The sequence below is a fragment of the Mus caroli genome, chromosome 14 (assembly GCF_900094665.2).
Source record: "Mus caroli chromosome 14, CAROLI_EIJ_v1.1, whole genome shotgun sequence".
NCBI classification, from domain to species: domain Eukaryota; kingdom Metazoa; phylum Chordata; class Mammalia; order Rodentia; family Muridae; genus Mus; species Mus caroli.
This window is the reverse complement of record NC_034583.1, coordinates 60849035-60866787: the sequence shown is the minus strand read 5'-3', so window position 1 is coordinate 60866787 and position 17753 is coordinate 60849035. Positions and strand designations below refer to the sequence as shown.

Here is a 17753-nt window from a genome sequence, read left to right as displayed (position 1 = left end):
GGCTCAGTGGGTAAGAGCACCCGACTGCTCTTCCGAAGGTCCAGAGTTCAAATCCCAGCAACCACATGGTGGCTCACAACCATCCGTAACGAGATCTGATGCCCTCTTCTGGAGTGTCTGAAGACAGCTACAGTGTACTTACATATAATAAATAAATAAATCTTAAAAAAAAGAAAAAAAAAAGAAGCCAGAAGATTAGAACAGATCGACAGAGTTAATTTGAGGTCAAGCAGAGCAATTCAGGAGCGGCAGAAAAAGAAGCCAGACTGAATCAGTCTGGAGAGGAACAGCTGAGTTGAACCAGCCAGCCAGAGTTCCGAAAGAACTAGAAAGAGTGAGCTTAGTCAGCAGTAAGTCTCAGAGACTGAGAACATTCTAGGCCTGGATTAGATTGTACAGAGGCTAGAGGCTTCCAGGACTAAGCCTAGGTCAGCAGACGGAGGCACTAAGAGGACTAGGGAACCGTCAGTGAGAGGCACTGGTCAGAGTCTGGATTTTTGCTGTTTGGGGGGAAGTGGGAGATGGAATGTGAATCACAGGAACAAGACAGATCTAGGCTTCAAGGACACATGGGTTTGGGAGACAGGGAGGACAATCCTGAAGGAGAAGGGCAGGTCACAGAGAGTGAGATCCAGTGTCCAGGGGACCTGCCCTCAGCCTACGCTTACATGGATAAGTTCTTCTCATATAGAGCAACCATCGCCTCAATGCTCCAGGCTTCCAGACAAACAGAGCTCCAAACGGCAGCAGCACTGCTGCAACTGGGAGTCCTATGCAGAGGCCTAGGTTATGCAGAGATGCCCCAGCCTTTTTGGAGACACACTTCCGGTTTGCCTTCGGGGTACAGGAAGTCTCTTCGTCTTCCCCGTCAGTGCAGCTGGGTGTACACAAGAAACAAATGATAAGATTTTGTGAGAAGGCTGCTGGCCAGAAGGGCTAAAAGGGTAGTCACCCACTCTGCCCAGCATCCCTGAGATGGTAATGAAGAAAAAGATAGTCTCCATGTGTCCACATTCGATATTTGTCCCTACATCTGGGCACACACAGTACAGACCTTGGGGGAACCCCCATAGGCACGGTGGTAGCCCTTCTATCTTTTGTATAGGATGTGTGTTAAGCTGTCTTGGCCCACAGGAAGACCCTAAGTTAGAAAAGGGAAGGGAAGAAGCCCATGTGGTCACTATTGAGCCATGTCCCTTTGTTGGCCTTTTCTCCCTCAAACTCCTGAAGTAGAGACAGGTGGCACTGACAGGTCAGGCTCCTGAAGCAAGGCTGGCTGAGTGGGCTCAGGTGCCTCTGAGAACCCGAAGGGACATACACACAGGGACACACACACATACACCCATACCTCACACATACCACCACACACACACACACACACACACACACACACACACAGCCTTTTGCGGGCTGCAGTACTTTTGTCTTTATAAGCCACTGGCTGCACAAGAACCCTGAAAGAGTGTAAATAAACCCAAGCCAGGCTATGGCCTACTTTTTCCCATGGTCCATGTGTGTGGACAGAAGACAGATTATCTGGCCAAAGGAAAAGAACAAGTGGTCAAGAAGAGGAAGGGCCTGCTGACTGACGGAGGACAGGGATGTGGAGAGACTTCCAGTCGGACATGGAGAGATAACAGCAGGCTCAGAAGACCCCAAGGGTTTAACGATACCCTATGGTGTGGGAACTCCACGGGGTTGGAGGGAAAGAGAAGAATACAAAGAAGGTAGGGTCTTCTGGGGTTCCTCTGGGCTTGTAGGGGTTCCAGAGCCCCTGTATCATACTTAGAGCATGGCTGGCAGATCTCAGTGGAGTCTTTATCTTCAAAGGTGCCTGGTTTGCATTGACACTCCGTATTTCTGGTTATGCTGCATGGGATTTTTTGGACTTTATCTGTAAGGGTTTGAGGGAAGAGTTTTTCTGGTTACCATGGGAACATTTCCTCAGCGCACACTTCTGCTTCACCTCAACTGAACTTCGGAAGTAATATCGAGGACCAGATTCTATAACACCACACCCCAGACATTCAAATGATGGCTCCCATGAGCAGCTATGCATACTCAGGGCCATACAAAAGGAACACAATTCATGACCCCATGAATCAGGTTTGGAAGGAAGAATCGTTCAAAGATCCTGAAGACGGGTGCAAGGGATGCACAGAGGATGATCCTCTTAAGGAGGAACCTTAAGAAGCAGAGACTGAGTGCTCACACCGCTCATGACCCTAGAGACTGCAACAAGAGAGTCTAGCCCAGAAGCAGCTGGGAACCCAGCCCTAATCCACTCAACCACTACCTTTTATGTTACTGATGATGATGACCAATCTCAATTGTTAACTTGATAAAGATCTAGAGTCATCTGGGAAACAGGCCCCTGGGAATGTCTGTGGGGGATGATCTTGATTAAGCTCACTGGGTGGGAAGACTCATCCTGTCTGGGTGGCACCATCCCTTGGACTAGGTCCCTGAACTGTATGAAGAGGGGAACTGAGCTGAGCTCAGGTGCCTAGCACTCACTGAGAAGGAGAGCTGAGTAGCTGCTTCCTGGGCAACCCTGGGCGGTACCCTTGCTGTGAGCCAGTTTAACCCTTTCTTCTGTAAGCACTTTTGTTAGAGCTTCTCCTGACAAGAGACCAAAACAATAACCCACGACCCAAACGCTTCAGCAGGCCCACAACTGGAAAGACGAATATGTGTTGAAGTTTATGCTCTAGAGGGAGTGGCCTTAGATCTCACAGGACTTGAAGGCAGCCAGTACTAAGAAAGAAGCTGATGGCTCCTGAGAGGAAGAATAGAACGTACCATGTCACCCACAACTGAAGAGTGACCACAGGGACAGAGAGGAGACTCGCTGTGGCTCTTTTGCTTTCTAGGCTGGCATTACAGCCCATGACCCACATGTCTGACCTTCATGCCTGGAGAATGCAAAGCAGGCCACTACCCATGGTGGCTCGAGGTTTGCTGATGGCTATCAAATCCACTGCAGAGTTGAGCAGACTCAGGCTGGACCCAGAATGGAATTAGTCCCTATGCCAAACGTTCAGGCCTCTTCACCCAATTCTGCAACTCTGCCTGGAGACCTCCCTGTCCCACTTAGAACCCGGTATCTATCCTTCAAGGCCCAGCTCCAATGTCACATGCTCCATGGAACCCCATCACTCCTTGGGACAAGTCCTTGCATAGGTGACACTGGGGTACCTCCTGTTCACCACATGTGCCAAGTTTATAAGTCTGTTCATGATAAGGGCAGTGGCAACTGTCCCACAATGCATCTGAGGGTACAGGGGGGGAGGGGGGGGGCTCCACAGGGCACATTACCCCATTCTTAACAGATGGTATCAATGATTCCTAAAACACAGCACAACTTTTGGTTTTGTCCCATTGAACTAAAGACAGGTGGAGAACAGGGAAGAATGAAGATCAAGATGGCTGGAATTGAGGTTTCCCAGTTCACTGCAGTTATGAATCCCCCTGCCCATGCCCCTCCTGTGGGAAGGGCCTCTTTGCTCTGTACCTCTCTTACAGACTGTGCAGCGAATACATGAATGCAGATGGTTGGAATGGTTGGTGAAGTCAAAACCCTCTCTGCAAGGCTTGCAGTTCCCTGAGGAGGATAGGTACTGGCCTGAGGATGGAAAGAAAACTGATTAAGCAAACTTCAGGATTCTCAGAGCTGTGGTGAAGACGAGTGCCCTAGTTAGACATACTTGGGAAATGGTTATCACAACTGAGGGACTGCCTGCATCAGACTGGCTGTGGGCATGTCTAGAGAGCATTTTCTTTTCTTTCTTTCTTTCTTTTTTTTTTTTTTTTTTTTTTTTTTTTTTTTGGTTTTTTGAGATAGGGTTTCTCTATACCCTTGGCTGTCCTGGAACTCACTTTGTAGACCAGGCTGGCCTCGAACTCAGAAATCCACCTGCCTCTGCCTCCCGAGTGCTGGGATTAAAGGCGTGCGCCACCACGCCCGGCTGAGAGAATTTTCTTGTCTTCCTCTGTTTTATTTTATTTTGTTTGTTTTTTGAACAGTGTCTCACTATATAGCTCTGGCTAGCCTAGAACTTACCATGTAGACAGAAACAATTCAAGGCAAGACTGGTCTACACAAGCACTGCATGTCAGTCTGGGCTAAATCTAAGACTCCCATCACCCAATAGAAGAAAGAGGATTATGAATGAATATTGTGAACTTTGGTACACCAACGAAGTAGGTAACTTGTAAAAGAGACAAGTATCTATATAAGCAGACTGTGGAAGCCACCTCACGATGAAACAATCTGGTACCCATTCTATTTCCCGAGGCATCACTGCCAAGCACTCCTGGGACCTCAGGCCTACATCCCTATCGGGCCTCCACTGATTGGAGTAGGAGGCAGTGTTCCTTGTGACAGAGTCTGTACAGGGAAGGAATAGATGGCCTCCCTGTCTGTCCTTTGTGTATGCCTGCACTGCTCAGCAGAATTGGATTGTCCTCAAGACAGGTGGCTCCAGCAGAGAGTCACGTACATGTGAACGGTTGTCTTCTCAGCATCTGCCACCTGTCCCTCCCATTCATTCCTGGAAGGAGGGAGGCTGAAGCCATGGCCAAAAGGGAGGAAGGCAGCGTCTACAGAAGGCCAAGAAGCCCCGTATCTCTGCAGTGGTGCCCGCAGAGAGCACAAGGGAGTGGCCAGAAACCGAAGGACTGTAATGGGCCTTCTAGAAGAACTGGGAATCTGCCAAAGTGACACTTTGTGACCTCTTCCTTTGAGTATAAGACTACTGAGACACTGAATGCCAACAAACTGGAAATCTTTTACTGGGAAAAGAAAAAAAAAAAGATGAAGCCTATGGCTAGGCCGGGATAAAGAAACTTATAAGGAACAAGATTTGCAGTTGTCAGACTACTACCCTGCAAGACATAATGGGGACAAAATATTGATGGGTCAATAACTCTGGGGGCTGGAGAGATGGCTCAGAGGCTAAGTAAGAACACTGGCCACTCTTCTAGAAGACCTGGGCTCAATTCCTAGAACCCACATAGCAGCTCACAGCTCTCTGTAACTCCAGTTCCAGGGGACCAGTTCTGACCCCCTCACACAGACACACGTGCAGGCAAAACACCAATGTACAGAAGACAAAAAATAAAACGTTAAAAATTATGAAAACAACAACAAAACAGTACATACCTCTGGCCCCTACTTAACCCCAAACATCCTGTCAAAGATGGATTTGGGGTTCACTAGATCACTTGTCTGTTTCCAATGTGGCCACGATGGGCAAATCTTGTGAGTTTCAGTATCAACCAGTGAGTTTTTCCCCATAATTTTTATTGATTATTCATGAATTTCACATCATGTACCCCAAACCCACCCATTCCCAGTTCTTCAATATCCAATATCCACCCTTGTAACTTCTCTCCCCCAAAGAAAATAGAAAACTAATTAAAAAGAAAAAAAAAAAGGTCTCACCGTCACAGTGTGTCATGCAGGTCTCGCCGTCACAGTGTGTCACGTACCCTTCTGTTCACACATTTACTTGCAAATGTTCATGCGATGAGTCACTGGTTTGGGTCCCCTACACTATCAATACTAATCCTCACTGAGACTCCTCTCAGATGTCCTAGCATGAGTGAGGCCCTAGCTTGGATCCAGGAAAAAAAAAAAAAAGAAAGGAACTGGATAGCTCTGTATAAAATAAGAAGCTGGGCCCTTACCTGATTCTGTGCACAAAAAATTAGTTCAAAATATCTTAATGGAAACATACCAAAATAGAAAACATGCAGGCAAAACATCGTGAAGATAAATCTTCATGACCTTGAATTTAGAAAATGATGAATAAAAATCTAGGTCAGCAAAGAAATGGGAATTGCAAGACCGTGGAGCCGGGGGTGGGTGGGTGGGGTGGGAATCAGAGACAAAGACCGGCCATCACTCTAGAATGTACCTGCTGGACAGAGTCCTCCTGATGGGCTTTCCTCCGGCCGTTGTTGGTGAGCTAGGCGATCATGGGCTGAGTTAGCTGTTACTGGAACAAAGACAACCTGTGGAAACAAAGCAGGAACTGCCTTAAGTGGCTTTGGGTCTCACCTGTCTTTTATTCTTTCCTATTAAAAAAAAAATAAGTTTGTATATATACATACACAGTATATATAGTGTAAAATTAGAGGAAAGTCTTTAAATTTATGTTTTCTCAACTAGAAACAGCATGCATCCTCTAATATACTGTCTTGTTTCCTATGTGACCAGTTAATCATGTGGGTGACTATTTCTGCCCCTCACCCCCAGTTTTTAAAACTGCAGTCAAGACTTAAAAAGATGGCTCTGTGGATAAATACACTTGCCACACAATCACAAGGACCTGAGTTCAGATTCCCAAAACTCAATATAAAGCCAGACACAACAGTACACATCTGAAATCCCAGAACTCCTGTGGCTGAGGTGGAGATGAAAAGTTCCTAGAAGCTCATGGGACAGCCAGCAGCATACTCAGTGATGAACAAGAGATCCTGCCTGTTTCAAATGAGGTGGAAAGTGGGAACTGACACCTGAAGCCGGCCTCTGACCTCCAGACACATTCTATGGTATTACACTCACCTGAAGTCACTTGGGTCACTTAGTGCTGTGATGACTATTCTCAGTTGTCAACTAGACTACATTTGGAATGAACTACAATCCAGAAATGGAGGGCACACCTGTGACTCGGATCCTGAGGCAGGAAGACTTCCTTTGATCTGGATCCTGAGGTGGGACAACACATGCTTTGGATGCATATCCTGTGCAATTGTTTGTTGGAAGTATGTGATCTGTCTTTTATTCTTATCTTATAGGGGATTACAGTTAAGAGATTGCATGAATCTCAGAATAGACTTTGAACTTCGGACTTTTAAACATTGTTGAGACTATGGTAGACTATGGAGATTTTTGAAATTTGACCAAATGCAGTTTGCATTATGCTATAGCTATAGTCCTATGGGAGCCAGGGAGTGGGATGTGGTGGTTTGAGTGGGTATGGCCCCCATAGACTCATGGGTGTGAATGCTTGGCCCATGGGGAATGTCACTATTAGGAGATGTGGCCTTATTGGAGAAGGTGTGACCTTGTTGGAGAAAGTGTGTCACTGTGGGGGCAGAATTTGAGGTCTCCTATGCTCAAGCTATACCCAGTATGGTACACAGTCTCTTTGCTGCCTGTGGATCAAGATGTAGAACTCTCTGCTCCTCCAGCACCAAGTCTGCCTGCACGCTGTCATGCTTCCCACCATAACGATAATGGACTAAACCCATGAAAGTGTAAGCCAGCCCCAGTTAAATGTTTTCTTTATAAGTTGCCTGTGGTCGTGGCGTTTCCTCACAGGAATGAAACCCTAACTAAGATAACTGCGCACAAAGGTTTTTTTTTTTCTACACGCATTCAGGTATACATTAGGTAAAACTAACACCGTAATCATTTTAAACAAAAAGGCCTGTACTGCTGTGTTCACACTGTCCTGTAACCAAAGCCCAGAATTCTCCTCATCTTAAAACTCTTTAAGGGCTGGTGAGATGGCTCAGTGGTTAAGAGCGCCGACTGCTCTTCCAAAGGTCCCAAGTTCAAATCCCAGCAACCACATGGTGGCTCACAACCATCTGTAACAAAGTCTGATGCCCTGTTCTGGAGTGTCTGAAGACAGCTACAGTGTACTTACATATAATAAATAAATAAATCTTAAAAAAACAAACAAAAAAAAACTCTTTAAGCCGAGCGTGGTGGCGCACGCTTTTAATCCCAGCACTCGGGAGGCAGAGGCAGGCGGATTTCTGAGTTCGAGGCCAGCCTGATCTACAAAGTGAGTTCCAGGACAGCCAGGGCTACACAGAGAAACCCTGTATCGAAAAACCAAAAAAAAAAACAAAAACAAAAAAAACCTCTTTAAGTCTGTACCCATTAAAGTAACAGCTCACTCCTCCACCCATGTCTCCATGTTCTCAACTACTATTCTGCTTATTTCTCTTCTTTTTTTCCTTCTCTTTCTTTCTTCCTCTTCTTCTTCTCCTTCCTTCTTCTTCTTCTTCTTCCTTCTTCTTCTTTTTCTTCTTCTTCTTCTCCTTCTTCTTCCTTCTTCTTCTTTTTCTTCTTCCTCTTCCTCCTCCTCCTCCTTCTTCTTCTCCTTTTCCCCCAAATAGCTAAAGAAGTGATACCAAAAGTAACTAGAAGCCAAGAAAGGATGGACAGGCTGGCCCGTAGGCAGGGCTGCCTGGAACTACCTGAACACATCTTAACTCTGCTTCCTTCCTTCATTCTACTTACTTATTTTTCAGACATATGCATGTTCCTCCTCAACAGTGAAGTATTTCTTTCTTTTCTTTTTTTTAAAGATTTTATTTACTATTATATGTAAGTTATTATTATATGTAAGTTCACTGTATCTGTCTTCAGACACTCCAGAAGAGGGAGGGCATCAGATCTCATGACAGAGATGGTTGGGAGCCACCATGTGGTTGCTGAGATTTGAACTCAGGAAGAGCAGTCAGGACTCTTAACCGCTGAGCCATCTCTCCAGCCCAACAGTGAAGTATTAAAACAGAAGGTGGAGAACTGTGTCCAGCCTGGTAGAAATGAGTCTACAATATAATATAAGAATATATACAATAAGTGTCTCTAAAAAGACACTTGTGTGCCTTTCTATTTGAAGTTAGAAACAATGGACTCCAAGACACTGGAATTCCCCTCAACAATCTCATCTGGCAGAAGGGAGAAAGGCCAGATTCTAGGCCTCTTCGGGGCCCCTTTAATCTTTTTTTTTAAGCCCAGTAAGTTGCAGAGTCCAAGAAACGGGAAAAAGTACAGTCAGTGATGTGACACGGAAATTTAACAGAACTTTCTGGCAGCTAAAGCTAACACCAGGCAAGGCTTCCTTTCTTGCCTGGAAAGGGAATGGCAGGTGTCCAGCAGCTAGGGAGGGTCTCCATCCCCCTCCCCCCCCCCCCCCCCCCCCCCCCCCCCCCCCCCCCCCCCCCGGCTCCCCCACCACGGCCTGGCTTCTCCTTTCTCTGTCCTTAGGATCCTACAGGGTAACTGGATACTTCCTCCGCCCACTGTCCCCTCTCCCTTTCCCTGCTCCACCTTGGGTGCCCTGGTGCGTTTTGCTGGACCAGCTGCTCGCCGCCCCCCCCCCGCCCCCCCCACAAGCCCCAACCCAACGCCGGAACTTTCTTCCCACCATCTTTGGGGGCCTCTCATCTACCGTCAGGACCTTTTTCTACCAGAGCGGCGCCTTGTCACATCCTCCCAGTCTAGAGTGTTCCGCCCACCTCCCCATCCAGTCCTGACTCACCTCACCTTCGGGTCCCCCACCCCCACCCTCTCACTCCACCCCCACCATCGAACCTTCTAGGCTTCCCTGTTGAGGCCTATCTGGACCCCCGCGGAGTTTGCCCGCACTGTCAGACCTCTCCCACCGCAGGCACGTGCGCGCCCGGCTCGCAGGGCACGTCCTTGCCATTTCCTTTCCCGGCCCGCTTCCCACTTCGGGCACCGCGCTCACGTCGCGCCACACTCACCTGTAGCATAGCAAGCAACGCAAAGCTATACAGAAGTCTGCGCTTCGGGAGTGGCCCGAGGCCTGGGGTGTAGTGATCTGCCCGGGCAGCGGCAGAGGCTGTGGGCGTGCTGGGTCCTGGAGGCTCCATGGTGTCAGCTCATCCGAAATTCTGCGGCTTCAGCTCTCAAAAGCCACGAAGGATGGCTGTCCCCTCACTCCTAAAAAAGTTCTCTGGATTTCTTCACTCCCAGAAAAGTTCTGGATTCTTGTCCCGGCGACTTGATGCTTAGTGGTGCCTCCTACCTCCGCAGGCTTGCGCGCGCGCGGGGTAGGGGTGGGGGCGGAGCGGGGGCGGGGAATCCACCCTTAGGAGGAGCTTGATCACGCGTCCAACCCCTATCCTTATGGAAACTTGGGAGCAGTCTCACCCGACAGAATCTGAACAACTTTTATTTTTTTAAAGAATCACACCACTTTTATTATAATTGTCAGGTCGTGATTGGAGACTCCCATGCTTATTAAAAAAAAAAAAACCAACTCGTAATACTCAAAGGTCTGCCTGCCCCTTCATACTTTGACTAATATGATATTCACCTTTGAGTTTCAGCTTGTGTCCCTGGAGGAGCCGACTTGAAGATGTCTGTAGTACTGAGTACTCCTTCCTCATCTTCTGCTTCCTTCATCTCTTCTTCTCCTTCTCTTCCTCTTCTTGAATTTGTTTTCTGTTACAGTTGTACGCTACCAGGCAGTATCTGAGAATGCAGAAAAGGAAATGATAGAATGGATGGTCTCACCCCAGTAACAGAAGCAAAATCAATCCCCGTCTCTGTAACGTTTGGAACACTGCACACACTTAGCCGTGGTGGTAAAGCCCTTCAATCCTAGCACAAGCAGAGGCAGGCCGGTCTCTGAGTTAGAGTCCAGCATGGTCTACAGAGTGAATTTCAGGACAGCCAGGGCTACACAGAGAAACCATGTCTTTAAAAAACCACACACACACACACACACACACACACACACACACACCCCTAAACCAACAAAACACAAACAAACAAAAAGAATAGATGATCTCATCTGCCCACATCAGTGCATTCTGGTAATTTCACAATCTCAATCAATCTCTCTCTCCACATTTATATATATATATGTGTGTGTGTGTGTATGTATATATACACACATATATGTATATACATATATCTCACATATACACATTATATAATATATACACATATATACATGTACATATACATACATATACATGCAGGTGTACTGGTGCCTTTAATCTCTGCACTCAGGAGGTAGAGGCAAGTGGATCTCTGTGAGTTCAAGGCCATACTGGTCTACATAGTGAGTTCCAGGACAGCCAGAACTATGTTGTGAAACCCTGTCTTGAAAAAGCAAACCAATTATAACAAGAGTTTGAATTTCTATCTGCTTCAGGCCTCCAGATTTCCAGTATAGAATATCACTGAACAAACATCGTCACATTTGCCTCAGTTTACTTCTTAATCCACAACCCCAAACAAAATTTTGTAGGGGGGAAATGCATATTTTCAAAGAAGTATGTTGCTTAAAGTCTGACATAATTCTGTAAGCTTTCTAGTACCAAAATAAAGTATTCAGTTTGTTAAGAATCTGTCTTCTGGTGCCAGGCATGGTGGTGCACCCTTTCATTCCAGGACTTGGGAGGCAGAGGCAGGTGGATCTCTGTGAGTTCAAGGCCTGCCTGGTCTGCATAGAGAGTTCCAGGACAGCTACAGCTACATAATAGAGACCCTGTCTCAAAAGAAAGAAAAATCTAACTTCTGTCTAATCACCCGAGTTCTCCCCGATTGGCTCAGATGATGCCAGCATTACAAGAAGCAGCTCGAAGCTGCTTGGAGACACTGTGGCCAGCTGGCCTTCCAGGGTCTCGGCACAGATCCCACGAGGCCACGGAGGAGGGAGAGTCCATGAGCAAAGGCTGATGTATCATGGGACATACCTGGAAACTGGATGGGGCTGCAAGTGGCCCATGTGCGGCCTGTGAGATCACGACCCCCTCTCCTGGGTGTGCTTGGTCTATACTCCCAGGGTCAGGAGATAGAGCCGTAAGTCATTACTCCCTTCTGAGTCCTATGAGACATTCACTTTACAGAACAGCCAGGAGGAGGCAGATGGACAGTGTATAGGGATGTGTTTGTAATTTGGCCAGAAACACAGGCCCAAATTAACAAGACAATAACGTTGCACTCTGCCTTGATTACCCCTAGAAGTCAAATCTACTGCCAAGGTGGAGGTAGGGAGATTTTGTAACCAACACCATGTGTCAGTTGTTCTCAGGGCTTACCTAAGACCATAGGAAATACCAGATATTTCCACAGCAATTCATAATAGTAGCAAAATTTCAGTTGTGATTGAAAACAATGTGGGGGTCACCACAACATGAGGAACTGTATTAAAGGGTGGCAGTGTTAGGAAGGTGGAGAACCACGGCCATAGACCATGCTGCATTCCTTCTCTTTGGCCGACCTGGCATGCTGTCTTCCAGTTCCAGTCATGCGCTGATGAATGGTAGAATTCCTTCTCTTTACAGGGTGGGCAGGAGCCAAATTACCTTTAAGCACCAATTTTGGTGATCTGAGTCTGTGCCTGAGAGTAAGACTTCTGGCTATTCAGGAGTTCTACTTTCCACTTTGTGCAGAGCCTCCACAGTTGTCCTAATTTACATCCCCAACACTGGTGTATAATCACCCCTCCCCCACACCACCATTTCCCATTTTCCTCTTCCATAATCACCACAAGTGCCACACACCCTTTTAAAATGTTTCTGAAACATCTGGATACTATTGTTAATCTGTTACTTTGAAATTGCTTGCTACATCTACATAGTAAATATGATTGTGTTTCACACACTGGTCAGATCGTGTATGATCTTGTTATATTTGTATATTACATATAATGTATATATAGATTATGACCTAGTTATAGATTAGAGTTTGCTTGGTTAGAGTTACGATACATAACTTGAAGCTATCGTAAAAGTGTTATTTCTTTCTTGGTCCATTTGTCATTTGTAGATAGATGACTACAGATTTTCATGCGTAATTTTATTTCCTGCTATTTTGATGAAAGTGTTTATCAGCTATGGGAGTTTTCTGGAGGAATTTTTAGGGTGACATATGCATACTATCATATCATTTGCAAATAGATACTTTCACTTCTTCCTTTCCAATTTGTATCCCCTTGATCTCCTTCAGCTGCCTTATTGCTCTAGCTAAGACTTGAAGGTCTATATTAAATGGGTATGAGAAAAGTAGACAATCTTGCCTTGTTCCTGATTTTAGTGGAATTGTTTTGAGTTTCTCTCCATTTGCATTGATGTTGGCTATGGGCTCGCTGAACTGTCTTTATTTTGTCCCTTGTATCACTGTCCTCTCCAGGACCTTTATAATGAAGAGGTGTTGCATTTTGTCAAAGGCCTTTCCTGCATGTAATGAAACAATCATATGCTTTGGGCATTATTTTTTTTTTGTCTTTTGGCTTTTTATATGGTAAATTACGTTTATTGATTTCTTTTTTTTTAAGAATTCTTTTATTTCTTTTAGATATTTATTTATTTATTTATTTAATGTAAGTACACTGTTGCTGTCTTCAGACACTCCAGAAGAGGTTGTCAGATTTCGTTAGGGATGGTTGTGAGCCACCATGTGGTTGTTGGGATTTGAACTCCGGACCTTCGGAAGAGCAGTTGGGTGCCCTTACCCACTGAGCCATCTCACCAGCCCCCGTTTATTGATTTCTGTATGTTGAACCATCCTTGCATCTCTGGGATGAAGCCTACTTGATCATGGTGGATGATCTTTTTATGTGTTCTTGGACTTAGTTTGAAAGTATTTGAGTATTTTTGCATCTATGTTCCCAAAGGAAATTGTTCTGCAATTCTTTCTTTGTTAGGTCTTTATGTGGTTTATGCACCAGGGTGAAAAGTGAACTGGGCAATGTTCCTTCTGTTTCTATTTTGTGAACTAATTTGGGAATTTGAGGAGTATTGGAATTAATTCTTCTTTGAATGTTTGGTAGAATTCTGTGCTAATTCCATCTGGTCCTGGTTTGTTTGTTTGTTTGTTTGAATGGCTGCTTCTATTTCACCAGAGCTTATCTGATATTGATATAACCTTAATAGGTAGTTGGTGTGGGAAACGGTCCCCAGAGGCTGAGAAGCCGGAAACCTGCCTCCAGGGTGCGGCCCTGTGAAGGCGGGCCTGACTTGGGCGCTGGCCCGGGATCAGGGCTGACTTCTGATCGCTGAATAGCCAGGCGGCTGGGCCAGGGCTCGTCCCTACAGGCTGCCAGCTTCTGGGAAAACAGCCCCGGGCACCCAGCCCGGAGTCGCCGGCCCTCGGAGACGTCAGGTGGTGCGGGAAGGCATTGGCCAATGGCAGGATGTGGTAGCATGTGACATCGGCCCCAGCGCGCACCTATCAGATGCCTGCCCCCCACCCTGAACTCGCAGGATGAATAACAGGAATTTGAGTCCAGTGGGGATGGAGCTGCTGTCTTCATCCTCTGTGAGCAATGCCCTGCCAGGCTCTGGAAGTCACCTGGGTTTGGCTGCCTCTTCTCACAGTGCCATCCCTACCCCAGAACTTCCAGTGGCAATTCCGAACCTGGGGTCTGTCCCTGAGCTCTCTGCCTTCTGCCTTGTCTCTGATGCTCCCCGTGGGTAATGTGTGGTTTACCTGAAAGAAACTATACCCTGGGGGCTGGTGAGATGGCTCAGTGGGTAAGAGCACCCGACTGCTCTTCCAGAGTTCAAATCCCAGCAACCACATGGTGGCTCACAACCATCCGAAACGAGATCTGGCGCCCTCTTCTGGAGTGTCTGAAGACAGCTACAGTGTACTTACGTATAATAAATAAATAAATCTTTAAAAAAAAAAGAAACTATACCCTACTTCCACCACCTTACCCTCACCTAGAGAGCGGGTACTTCAGAACCATTCTACCTGGCATTTTATCTTATTTAGCTGACAGACCACCTCCTCAGTATATCCATCCCAACTCTATAAATGTTGATGGAGGGCTGGTGAGATGGCTCAGTGGGTAAGAGCACCTGACTGCTCTTCCGAAGGTCCAGAGTTCAAATCCCAGCAACCACATGGTGGCTCACAACCATCCGTAACGAGATCTGGCGCCCTCTTCTGGAGTGTCTGAAGACAGCTACAGTGTACTTACATATAATAAATAAATAAATCTTTTAAAAAAAAATAAATGTTGATGGAAATACAGCAATACAACCCTTCAGCACTGGATCCCTATCAGGCCAATGGAAGTGTTGGATTAGAACTAGACATTGTTTCAATAGACTCTCACTCTGTAAACACACATAGTACCCAAAGTCTTCATCCTAATGAAGGCCATGAAGTAGCATTGGACACAACAATCACTATGGAGAATGTTTCTAGGGTTACCAGCCCAATCTCCACAGATGGAATGGCAGAGGAGCTTACAATGGACGGTGTTACAGGAGAGCATTCCCAAATCCCAAGTGGCTCCAGAAGTCATGAGCCTCTCTCTGTGGATTCTGTGAGCAACAGCCTTACAGCAGACACCGTAGGACATGGTGGTGTGATGCCCATTCATGGGAATGGTCTGGAGCTTCCTATGGTCATGGAGACTGACCACATTGCAAACCGGGTCAATGGGATGTCTGACAGTACCCTCAGTGACTCCATCCACACCGTGGCCATGAGCACCAAGTCTGTAGACATGGCACTCTCTACCTCACACAACCTCGACTCCCTAGAATCTGTTTTCCTCCGTGAAGTTGGCCTTAGTCTAGAGCCTGTGACGGTCTCTTCCGTCACGCAGAAGGTTGCCATAGGGACAGGTCATGTAGATGTATCCTCAGACAGCTTGTCTTTTGTACCATCTTCACTGCAAATGGAAGACTCCAACTCAAACAAGAAAAACATGGCAACCTTGTTTACAATTTGGTGCACTCTTTGTGACTGAGCCTACCCCTCAGATTGCCCTGATCATAGACCAGTGACTTTGTTCCTGACACACCAATAGAGAGCAGAACAAGACTATCCCCCCTGAAGCAGGTTGTTCTCTGCCAGTCCACTGTAGGAACAGATGTTGGTATATGGACTGCAGAAACCATTCCTGTGTCGACTTGCTTCGGGCCTCTAATTGGTCAGCAGAGTCACTCCTTGGAAGTAGCAGAGTGGACAGATAAGGCAGTTAACCATGTCTGGAAGATATACCACGATGGTGTCCTAGAATTCTGCATCATTGCAACTGATGAAAATGTGTGTAATTAGATGATTTGTGTGTGTGTGTGTGTGTGCAAAGCTAGGAACCGTGAAGAACAGAATTTGGTGGCCTAGCCCCATGATGGAAAAATCTATCTCTGTACCTCACAAGACATCCCTCCTGAAAGTGAGCTGCTTTTCTATTACAGCCAGAATTATGCTCAACAGGTAAGTGTTCTTGAACACCCAGATGTGTACCTCTGTAACTGTGGCAAGGAGTACAATTCCTAGTCAGAGTTCACAGCTCATCTGACCAGCCACATCCATAATCATCTCCCTAGCCAGGGCCACAGCAGCAGCCACGGGCCAAGCCACAGCAAGGAAAGGAAGTATTCTCCGTACCCCGAGGCTTTTATCTCTCCTTTCAAACTCTACATGCACTTAATGGGTCATATGGGGGGGAATAGGGTATGAACCCCCACAGGTGTGATTTTTGTAGCAAGGCTTTTGGTGATCCAAGCAACCGATAGACACACCTCAACATGCACACAGGTCAGAAGAATGATAGGTGTACTTTGTGGGACAAGTCTCTCACACAGAAGGCTCACCTGGATTCTCATATGGCCATCCACACGGGTGAGAAGAATCTCAAGTGTGATTCCTGTGACAAGCTGTTCCTGCGGAGACAGGGCCTCAAGCAGCCCGTGCTCATCCGCCCGCAAGAACGCCAGACCGAGCGTCCGAAGTGCGATAAACTGTTCTTGAGAACAACCCACTTGAAGAAGCATCTCAATTCTCCCGGAGGAAAATGAGATTATGTCTGCAAACAATGTAGAAAGGTCGATCTAACCAAGTGCCACGTCACTCACCACCTGAAGACCTGCCTCCAGGTCCTCAGCACAGGACGAAGATGCGGACAAGAAGATCTCACAGACTCCATGAGGACAGAGGACTGCAGGATGAGCAGTGCTATTTACTCAACAGATGGGTCTCTCTCCACACAGAAATGAGAGGAAAAGGCAACTGCTTCGGATGGAACATACATTTGGGAAAACATAAAACCAACCCACTGTTGTAATTTTTATATGAAATGCTTTCTGATCCTTAACCCACTGTTAGAGGTGGACAGAGTGGGGATAGCTAAAGCACTTATAGAGGAATGTCCTAGTGGGTTCTTTAAGATGGACTGGGAGGCGGGGCCCATGTCTGTCCTACTTTTAAGTCACGGGTGGCAATGAAAGGGCCAGCGTTTACTATCTGTTCTTTATTTACATGGGAGATGCATTTATGCTTGAGTCAAAGTGCCTTTGCCCAAACAAGTCAGATTTCTCTCCCATTGTTCCATTTCCCCCCCAGCCAACGTGACTTGAGCTATCTATCCCACTACTAACTACACATTATGCACCTTTGTAAGGTATGCATTTCAGAGAGAAATGTAACACAGCTGTGTACGTGTTAGGGTGACTGTAACTAGTTAAAAAGTAACACCTGCCTTTAAAAAAAAGTTGCATGTGTTGAGAAAACTATCCATTTCTTTTAGATTTTCCAGTTTGTTGGAGTGCAGGTTTTTTAAAGTATGCCATTGTGATTCTCTGAGTTTCTTTGGTGTCTGTCTCCTGTTCTGTCCCCCTTTCATTTCTGACTTTGTTAGTTCGGATCTTCTCTCCATCTTTTAGTTAACTTGGACACAGGCTTGTCTCTCTTATTCATTCTTTCAAAGAAACAACTCTATTTCATTGATTCTTTCTGTGTTGCTTTCTTGTTGTTTCTATCTTATTGATTTCAGATCTGAATTTGTTAATTTCTTCTTTTTAAAATTTTCTTTCTTTCTTTAACGTATGGCTGCTCTGCCGTATGTTCAACCACATGCTAGAAGAGGGCATTGGATCCCCTTATAGATGGTTGTGAGCCACCATGTGGTTGCTGGGAATTGAACTCAGGATCTCTGGAAGAGTAACCGATGCTCTTAACTTGTGAGCCATCTTGCCAGCCCCAGATTTGTTAATGTCCTGCTATT

The 17753-nt window shown here is 46.2% G+C and overlaps 1 protein-coding gene and 1 pseudogene across 2 annotated transcripts in view; one reads left to right on the top strand and one right to left on the bottom strand.

The window, feature by feature from the left end:
• LOC110309833 (tumor necrosis factor receptor superfamily member 10B) overlaps window positions 1-9802 on the bottom strand; it is a 16247-nt gene extending 6445 nt beyond the window's left edge. The window contains exons 1-5 of one of the 2 annotated variants that reach the window (XM_021182571.2): window positions 9517-9802; window positions 5922-6018; window positions 3515-3625; window positions 1786-1894; window positions 669-877 (exon numbers count right to left, since the gene is read on the bottom strand). In XM_021182571.2, coding sequence (XP_021038230.1) covers window positions 669-877; window positions 1786-1894; window positions 3515-3625; window positions 5922-6018; window positions 9517-9645 — 655 coding nt within the window. In that variant the 5' untranslated portion in view covers window positions 9646-9802. Of the gene's footprint in view, window positions 1-668; window positions 878-1785; window positions 1895-3514; window positions 3626-5446; window positions 5792-5921; window positions 6019-9516 lie in introns of those variants that run through there. The other variant, XM_029468739.1, reaches the window with a different exon arrangement.
• Window positions 9803-13993: 4191 nt separating this feature from the next.
• Window positions 13994-16746, top strand: LOC110309784 (annotated as a pseudogene).
• The last annotated feature ends 1007 nt before the right edge of the window (window positions 16747-17753 follow it).